The sequence below is a fragment of the Xenia sp. Carnegie-2017 genome, unplaced genomic scaffold, assembly GCF_021976095.1.
Source record: "Xenia sp. Carnegie-2017 unplaced genomic scaffold, XeniaSp_v1 HiC_scaffold_14, whole genome shotgun sequence".
NCBI lineage: Eukaryota > Metazoa > Cnidaria > Anthozoa > Malacalcyonacea > Xeniidae > Xenia > Xenia sp. Carnegie-2017.
This window is the reverse complement of record NW_025813447.1, coordinates 1,273,469-1,283,153: the sequence shown is the minus strand read 5'-3', so window position 1 is coordinate 1,283,153 and position 9,685 is coordinate 1,273,469. Positions and strand designations below refer to the sequence as shown.

Sequence of the window (9,685 nt, the reverse complement as noted above, 5' to 3'; positions counted from 1 at the left end):
GGGGAAATGAGCAGTAAAAGATGAAAATGGTATTGTCCCAGTTTGGTTTCCCCTCCCATCATGGCGACAAATGAAACAATTCGTCCAGGTCGTTTAGCTGGTAAAATCGCCATCTTAACAGCTGCAGCACAGGGCATAGGACGTGCCACAGCCATAGAATTCGCCAAAGAAGGCGCAAGAGTTATTGCGACCGATATAAACGAAGATAAATTGAGGGAACTTAACGAAGTACCAGGTATTGAAACTCGAGTATTGGACGCCACTGACAAGGAAGCAATCCAGAGATTAGCGGACGATTTCATTAGAATTGACGTGCTTTTCAACTGCGCAGGTAACTGAAAAACATTTATACTGCTGCTAAAAAAACTGACTATACAGGCACTCTTCAACCATACTTCATAATTTGACTTGCTATTCATTTACACACAGGCATTGTTATCAATGGTTCCATACTAGATTGCAGCGAGGAGGACTGGGACTCGAGTTTTAATGTCAATATCAAAAGTATGTATTTTATGTGTAAATACTTCATTTCAAAGATGCTAACTCAAGGTGCTGGGTCCATAGTCAATATGGGTTCAGTTGCATCAAATGTCTTGGGTCTTCGCAATCGATGTGCATATTCTGCAACCAAGGCTGCAGTTTCTGGCCTCACTAAATCAATTGCTGCGGATTTTGTGGATATGGGTATTCGATGTAATTGTATATGTCCTGCTCGCATTGAGACGCCATCTCTTATTGGAAGATTTGAAGCTACAGGTGATCCAAAGGCAGCCAGGGAAAGTTTTCTTCAGTTGCAAAAAATGGGGCGTTTTGGTAAGCCAGAAGAGGTTGCAAATTTAGCCATTTATTTGGCATCTGATGAATCCGCCTTTACCACTGGGCAAGAATTTGTTCTTGATGGTGGGCTGGCCCTACCATAATTAGTAAATGCAAGTTTGAGAAAACAAGTTATTTTTATGATTTAACTGATTGTAACTACTTTAATTGTGGCTAATAAATGGAATAAGATAAACTACAGAAAGATGTTTTTTGTCTTGCGTTTGTCCATGACCCATATTTCACACCTCATGATTGCAGCTTGATATTTTCTATAGCTAGGGCTCGGCAGATGTTTTTTTCAACTTAAATAGAGCTACACTATGGAAAGCCATAGTGGACAAAAGTAGTCGAGAATTTTTTTGGAGTCGAGTTTTTTTTTTACAGTCGAGAATTCGACTGTAAAATCGAGAATTTACAGTCGAGAACTTACAGTCGAGTTTTACAGTCGAAATCTCGACTGTAAAAAAAAATCTCGACTGTAAAAAAAAATTCTCGACTGTAAAAAAAAAAACTCGACTCCAAAAAAATTCTCGACTACTTTTGTCCTATAGCTTTCCATATATAGCTTTCCATACTACACTTCGCTCCAGCTGTAGCTAACCCAATAGCGGGTTAAGACAATTTTTGTGGGGTATTCGACATTGAATTGGTCATTTTTGGTAACTTTTTTGGTCTGACAAAACTCTGCTAATAGTTTCTAACCTATTTTAGAGTGTACCACTGATTAGCCAAGTTTGGATAGTGCGTTTCGATGAACAGTCCTGTGTAAATATTTTTCGCTTTTCTTTTGTCTTTGTCGTCCGTCCACGTTTTTGCCTGTCGCCTGCACGCAGGCTACTGTATAAAACAATAACAATTCATGATAGAAAGCTGGAAAAAATTATCGAAAAAAACCACAGTTTACACTTTACTGAAGAAAAAAGTCAAACATTGCGTGTTTCATTGAGTGTTATAAAAAAGAACTTATGAAACACGAGTGTTATGAATGGATTGATGAGCAAATGTCGCTAGCAACTGATAGAAAATGAGCGATGCTGCGAAGAATCGAGTAATCGAATTAGGTGCTCAATTCAAAAGTGTCGAAAAATCTGAAGGTCGAGGAAAGAAATCCTTTGGAAACGCAACACAAATAAATTACCAGGAAGGTAAAATCTCCGCTGCATTGTTGTCGTCCTTATCTTAATTCTCATTGTCTAAGATCACTCTCGAACGCTCGAAGCGGAACTGTTTCTTGAATTAAATTTTTATTTACCCAAGTTTTTGTGTACTAACTAGTGTGTGTTTCGAATGCAAATGTTATTTGATATCGTTACTTGCGTTTTTAAAATGTAATCGTAGAAGGACGTACAATTTATATATCAGCAATTTCTCAAACCGCAATGCATGACTAATTAGGTTTTATAAGTGAGAAAGTCAATTGAAATGTACTTATGTCTAACATTAGACATATTTAAGGCTTCCATCTTTTGTATTTATCATAATTCTTACTAGTATAAAAGCTGTGCATAGTAAAAGCAGTCAAGACACCCAAAGCAGTTTATCAGGCTCTGGATTATCTACTCTATCAGGAAGTCCTGTGTTGAGGTTTGTGCAACTAAGGATAACAGGGTATAATGTTATGATAAGGGTGTGACAGTTTACCCACAAATGAACAGATTTTTTGTTTCATGGGATTTTCACTGCAATGATTTTAACCGAAATTTTCCCATTATTTGTCCTTTTTTAATATACATTCATCCATATTTATGTTCTACCATCAATTTTAGTCATCTGAGCAATTCTTTCTTTGAGTTCCACTTTATTACCAGGCCAAAGTTTTATCCATCAGATTCATATCACACATTTCTTTGTACTGTAGGTCCATTTTGTTTAAATTATTTATCTCATGTTTCAACCATTAAGAAAATCAGCACCCAAGGACATACTTGAACGTCTTTGCATTTGTAATTTCTACTAACTCCGAGTTACTATGCAAAAGCTCTAGCAAATGTTAAAAAAAAACTTTGCAGTTTTTGGTGTTTATGTGCTCATAATTGGCCGGCAGGAAAAGGGTTCATCACCTCTATTATCACATTGCTGTAAACAGTTCTCATAAATTATTTTTTCAACCTTTACCTGGAGCAGTAATACCAAACTCTTTCAGAAGTCGAAAGAAATTGGGATTTGCTTTAACTTAAAAGCCGAAAGCCTGTATAAGTTCAGAGACAATTTTAGTACATTTGCTACCCTTTGTTACTTTATACTTTACATTTCATTTTAGTCATCAAGAGAAGATGAAAAGCAAGACACGATCATTTGATGATTATGCAAGTAAGACACATGATGCATGGTGCGAAGATGATGAAGATATTGAGAAAGTAGGAGAACCTGTTGGCTCGGTAATCATTCACGAACCATCAGTGAAGGTTATTCGAAGTGCAGACATTAAAACCAGTATTTTGTCCAGGATTAAGAAAAAACATAATCACGGTATAGTATAATGAGAAATATTTACTAACTGTTTTAGGAATCAGTTGCCAACAAATTTGACTTTTGTATTTGTGGGTAAAATTCAGGCAATAATGAAAAACTATCAAATACCTTATCGTCTACTCCCAATGAAGAATACACAGTACATCCAAAGCTCCTTCCTTTGTCACCTGACACGGAAATACAACTTGAAATACAAGAACAGGAAATGTTAAAGTTGGAAAGATTTGGCAAACTACTGGCTGGTCCAAATACAGATTTAGGTATTTAATTCAGTTTGATTGTCTTTTGAACTACAAACAAGATGTATTGCGAATGTTTTTAACTCTAATTTTTTCACAGTAACTCTACGACAGTTCAGTTGGTCAGGTGTACCTTCACAAGTTAGACCCACCACATGGCAACTTTTATCAGTATGTATTTTTCCAAAGTGCAACCACTTACTAATTATTTGTTTCCAAATTTAGGTTAGGATAAGAATAAGTATATGTTTTTAACTCTCCCTGCTCAGGTTTAAATCTTTCTGCCCCCAGCAGTAAACATATTGTTTCAAAATACGTGCTTCCTTTGTGAATTGTAATGTGTGTACAATTTTTGTTTAAGGGTTATCTTCCAGTCAACATAGACAGACGACAAAGCGTCTTAGATAGAAAACGTCAGGAATATTATAACTTACTAAAGCAATATTATGATACCAGACATCAAGATATTCATCAAGATACTTTTCGACAAGTATGCTGAACATGTTTGGGAGACAAATTAGACGCTTAACGCGCTAATATACTCTTTGTAAACTTTTTTTCTCGTTGTTTTTCCAGATTCATATTGATATCCCGCGAACGAATCCTCTCATACCACTTTTTCAACAAAAAGCAGTTCAAGAGGTTGATTTATTTGGTTGTTTGAAAAATTAAAAGCTCGCCTTAATGATATCCAGCTGTTCGAAAGTTAAAAAAACCACGAACATTATTTTCTGTTGGTCATTTCTTTTAAATATCTATTTAGGCGTTTGAACGGATTTTATATATTTGGGCAATCCGGCATCCAGCGAGCGGTTACGTGCAAGGCATCAACGACTTAGTCACTCCATTTTTTTTCGTCTTTTTATCTGCGTTTGCGGGTACTTTTCCACTTTCTGTGTTTACGAGCGAATCACCTGAGAAAGGATGGACATTAACTAACAGAGTTGAATAATCTTATTGTAGATGGGGATTTGGAAATTTATGATGTAACTAAGTTATCCAAGGACGCCCTTATGACTATTGAGGCCGATAGTTTTTGGTGTTTGGGAAAATTACTAGATGGTATTCAGGTAAATGGGATTTTAAGTTTCGTGGTCGCAATTCGTTTGTTTTATTGCATGTAGTGCTCAGTATTAAACTGTTTTCTTTCTTCTTAAGGATAATTATACATTTGCTCAACCGGGAATTCAACAAAAAGTTCACTCGTTGAAAGATTTAATACAGAGAGTGGATGGTAATATATATTTTCCAACATAATAAAACGAATGCATTGAATGTAATATGTTTCATCTCCATCGTCAGATGTAGATTAACACGAAAGCGATAATAATTGTTTAACTTTCCGTCAGAGCGTTTTTGTCTCGTTTTAACTTTCAATTATTTCTTACAGTTGCACTTCACGAGCATTTAGTGAAGCACAATGTCGAATATTTACAATTCTCGTTTCGTTGGATGAACAATTTGTTAATGCGAGAACTACCTTTGCGCTGTACTATTAGACTTTGGGACACATATTTAGTGAGTAGTTTGTTATTGACGTGTTTACACGTAGATGTAGATCGTCCAGGTTAGTAGAACCAAGGTATAGGGAATATACAGAAGGGCCACTTAGCTGTGCAACTGGCTGTATATTTAATAAGATTAGATCCCTGAGAAGGACTGTTTATGTTGATGTTGAGTGACGTTACGGCACATTAGCGGTAGTCATTTTTCAACACCAACAGTCCTTCTAAGGACTACACTTGCCTGGACGATCTACATCTACATGCAAGCATTGTGGGCTCAAACCATTCATTCGCGGGCTCAAACCATTCATTCAGCCTGTGGAGCTTCGCATCTTAACAATAATCCAAATTTCTAAATATTCCCAAATTTTTATGTAGTCTGAATCGGAAGGTTTCGCAAAATTTCATTTATACGTTTGTGCTGCTTTCTTGATGAAATATTCCAAACAAATTCAAGAGGAAAACGACTTTCAGGTAGCTTTTGACATCGTGTATGTTCGTAATGTAACAACAACAGCTACAACAAAACCACTAAAAACGAAAACAGAAACTCCAGCAACAGCCATAACAACAACAGCTACAACAAAACCACTAAAAACGAAAACAGAAACTCCAGCAACAGCCATAACAACAACAGCTACAACAATAGCACTAAAAACAAAAACAGAAACTCCAGCAACAGCCATAACAACAACAGCTACAACAATAGCACTAAAAACAAAAACAGAAACTCCAGCAACAGCCATAACAACAACAGCTACAACAATAGCAGTAACAACAAAAGCAGTAACAAAAACAGAAACTCCAGCAATAGCCATAACAACAACAGCTACAACAATAGCACTAAAAACAAAAACAGAAACTCCAGCAACACCCATAACAACAACAGCTACAACAATAGCAGTAACAGCAAAAGCAGTAACAAAAACAGAAACTCCAGCAACAGCCATAACAACAACAGCTACAACAATAGCACTAAAAACAAAAACAGAAACCCAGCAACACCCATAACAACAACAGCTACAACAATAGTAACAACAAAAGCAGTAACAAAACAGAAACCCAGCAACAGCCATAACAACAACAGCTACAACAAAAGCAGTAACAACAAAAGCAGTAACAAAAACAGAAACTCCAGCAACAGCCATAACAACAACAGCTACAACAATAGCACTAAAAACAAAAACAGAAACTCCAGCAACACCCATAACAACAACAGCTACAACAAAACCACTAAAAACGAAAACAGAAACTCCAGCAACACCCATAACAACAACAGCTACAACAAAACCACTAAAAACGAAAACAGAAACTCCAGCAACACCCATAACAACAACAGCTACAACAATAGCAGTAACAACAAAAGCAGTAACAAAAAACAAAAACTCCAACAACAGCCATAACAACAACAGCTACAACAAAAGCAGTAACAACAACAATAACAGAAACTCCAGCAACAGACATCACAACAACAGCTACAACAAAAGCAGTAACAACAACAAAACAGAAACCCAGCAACAGCCATAACAACAACAGCTACAACAAAAGCACTAACAACAACAAAAACAGAAAGTCCAGCAACACCCATAACAACAGCAGCTACAACAATAGCACTAAAAACGAAAACAGAAACTCCAGCAACACCCATAACAACAGCAGCTATGATAGCATAACAGCAACAAAAACAGAAACTCCAGCAACAGCCGTAACAACAACAGCTACAACAAAAGCACTAACAAAACAAAACAGGAACTCCAATAACAGCCGTGAGAAGAACATTACCAATAACAACAACAAGACAACAAAAATTACTACAGCAACAGAGAACACAAGTAACAGCAACAGTAATTACAGTAAAATCAAATAACTCTTATTCAAAATTTTTAGTAATCATCGCTGAGTAATTTCTTCTCATTGTGAAGAGTTCCGTTTTACTCAGCAATGAGGAATACTTATACTCAAAACGCGCATCAATCATTTTTTCTCAATATTTTGAGTAAAATCTTGTATAAAGATATTTTATCAGTATCATTGATGTGTCATCCGTTAATTGTTAAAGTAATCTACAAACTCTCTGTATCATTAGATTGTTCATATCGTACAAACGACTTAGAAAATAACATATTTTTTTCACCTCTTTTAGAGTTTACTCATCCTCTTACAAAATCTACCAACGGGAAACTGGGGCTTTAAAGATGTCGAATTATTAGTCGCCGAAGCTTTTAAACTGAAGTGTTTTTTTGCTGAAGCACCGAAACATCTTCAATGAGATAAAACGGACACGATGTGTCTGTCTTCATTGTTAGTTAACACTGTCTGACGTTTGTCTATAAAATACAATTGTAGTTTTGTACAAAGAGAATGAATGAAAATTTTTACATGTGTATATTTTGTCGTTGTTAATTGGACATATGTTCAACAATGTAATTTTATCTGTTCGTGAAATTTTCAATGTTGTCTACGCGGAGCATCTTGTCACATAGCAAGAACATCTGGCTATTTTGTTTTGATTCAAACAAATACAATTGTAGTTTTGTACAAAGAGAATGAATGAAAATTTTTACATATGTTTATTTTGTCGTTGTTAATTGGACATATGTTCAACCAGGGGCGGATCCAGCTTCGTATATGAACTTAGGCACAATGTCGCACCGTTAGCGCGACTTTTCTGGGGGGGTCCAGGAACATGTCCCCCCCGGTAAATTTTTAAAATTATATTGCGAAAAACGCCATTTCCTGCGTTTTTGCAGTTGGTCTTCTAAAATATTTATTACTGGAATGAGCTAACATTCTTGCTCATAAATTATCGATTTTTGACCGTTTCGCTCAATATCAGAGCTCATCAGCATGCCTAGGAAACTCGCAAAAAAATATGCTTTGAGGGCTTCCGACATGGACGGCCTGGTTCATTACAAACTTAGCCTAAAAAAATTCTTTACGCTTCATCAATATGGAATTTCATTTTATAATGGTCTAGTCATACCTATATGCTGATTATTATGCAAACGATTTTATGTCAATTTATCAAATGAAGTTGTCAATAAAAAAAAGCAAAAAAATGTTTGTAGATTTCGATCGTCCAGGTAAGTAAAGTCCTGAGAACGATTGTTTGTGTTTATATTGACTGAGGTTAGCGGCAGTCATCTTTACAGTCAAGAGTTTAAAAAAGGCATGAAGAACTTTCACTCCGAACTAGAAAGCTAGTTCAATTCTTCTTTGTCTTTTGCAAAAGATCTATAATTTTTCTATATCTAGATTAATGTCCTGATGAATATACAATAAAGCAAGACCATTTAACCTGTCAGCAGCCATAGTACTTCTTGTATAGTTCTTTAGTCTTCGCAAAGCAGAGAACGACCTCTCACACTCACAAGAAGTGACTGGAATAGTACCTAAGATCTTTAACAATACTTTTATGTTCTCAAAACCTGGAAAATTTACCGACTTTAAAGTAGAAGAGACATTTTCAGGAAGACAAGTTGTAGAAGACGATTCCCAGTATTTCTGCCAGAGATCAAGTTCACCATCTAAAGCCTTTGGATTTGGAAGATCATCCAAGAACAAAGAAGAAAATGAATAAAATTTTTCCTTCCAAGAAACGCCACAAGAAAGACACAAAAGTAACTTGGATGGAATTAAAACAAGCCATAATATATGCTAGTTGCTGATGAATCAAACCGTTTTTCTAACTCAGAACACAAGTGATCAGCTAAAGGAATGGTTATTGTTTTCTTAAAGTAATCAGATACAGATTCAGACGGAACATTACTTCTAATTGCCTGACGACCACAAGTTCTAGGTTTTTTCTCTTCAACACCCACCTTTTCTGCCATCGTCAATGCAATACTGTACCAGTTAGCATGATAAACATCGACTTCATTTCTTACAGTTCTCGACAATTTTTTTTAATGCCTCAATCAAGTTCAAACCGTCAGCAATATCATTACTAGAAGACTGAAGTAACTGAGTAACTGGAAGAGTAAGATCAAAAATACATCTAGTTATTACGAGTGCTGCAATAAAATCAAAAGATGTCAAAAGATGTAACAGAGGGGAAGCTTTACTAGAGGTCTCACGATTACACTTGCCTTCGACGTTAAAACTCATTTCTTCCAAGGAAAAAACAATAGCAACATACAGTTCTTCAAAAGTATCTAAGCTAGTAATACGCTCGACCCATCTTGTCTTACAAGCACTTTTCAATCTCTTTTTTGCAGAATCTGGACAGCGTTTTCCAATGCATTTCTCCAAAATTAGTTGTCTGCATTGGGAAGAGTTGAAAAAGTTAGCCACTTCCTTCACATGTTCCAAAACATTTCTTACATACTGAACAGCACAAGTCCCACAAATACTAAGATTTAATCTGTGACTGAAACAATGTGTGTAAATGGCTTTCTCATTCAAATTCTTAATCCTTGCAGCAAGACCATTAATGCATCCAGCAACAGCACCTGCGCCATCATACCCCTGCCCACGACAGTCCTGAATGTTCAAATTCTTCTCTTATGTTGAACTCCTCGTCAACAAAACGCAAAACCAAAGACATCTGTTCTTTATTAGAAATATCACATGTTTCGTCTGCAATCAATGCATAAAACTTGCTCTTTTTTACTTCAACTAGAAGCTGTTCAGTGATGAATTGACCAC

The 9,685-nt window shown here is 36.0% G+C and overlaps 2 protein-coding genes across 2 annotated transcripts; both read left to right on the top strand.

Annotated features, from left to right (window-relative positions):
* The first annotated feature begins 13 nt into the window (after positions 1 to 13).
* LOC124434055 (3-hydroxybutyrate dehydrogenase type 2-like) lies at positions 14 to 1,024 on the top strand. Its single transcript, XM_046983912.1, has 2 exons — positions 14 to 331; positions 430 to 1,024. Exons 1-2 carry the CDS (start codon positions 61 to 63, stop codon positions 921 to 923), a joined length of 765 nt encoding a protein of 254 aa, XP_046839868.1. The 5' UTR covers positions 14 to 60; the 3' UTR covers positions 924 to 1,024.
* A 628-nt stretch (positions 1,025 to 1,652) lies between these two features.
* LOC124434154 (TBC1 domain family member 22B-like) lies at positions 1,653 to 7,424 on the top strand. Its single transcript, XM_046984035.1, has 14 exons — positions 1,653 to 1,967; positions 2,021 to 2,096; positions 2,314 to 2,406; positions 3,083 to 3,291; positions 3,378 to 3,554; positions 3,634 to 3,704; positions 3,895 to 4,023; positions 4,110 to 4,175; positions 4,297 to 4,411; positions 4,497 to 4,603; positions 4,692 to 4,767; positions 4,924 to 5,051; positions 5,417 to 5,512; positions 7,182 to 7,424. Exons 1-14 carry the CDS (start codon positions 1,847 to 1,849, stop codon positions 7,305 to 7,307), a joined length of 1,590 nt encoding a protein of 529 aa, XP_046839991.1. The 5' UTR covers positions 1,653 to 1,846; the 3' UTR covers positions 7,308 to 7,424.
* The last annotated feature ends 2,261 nt before the right edge of the window (positions 7,425 to 9,685 follow it).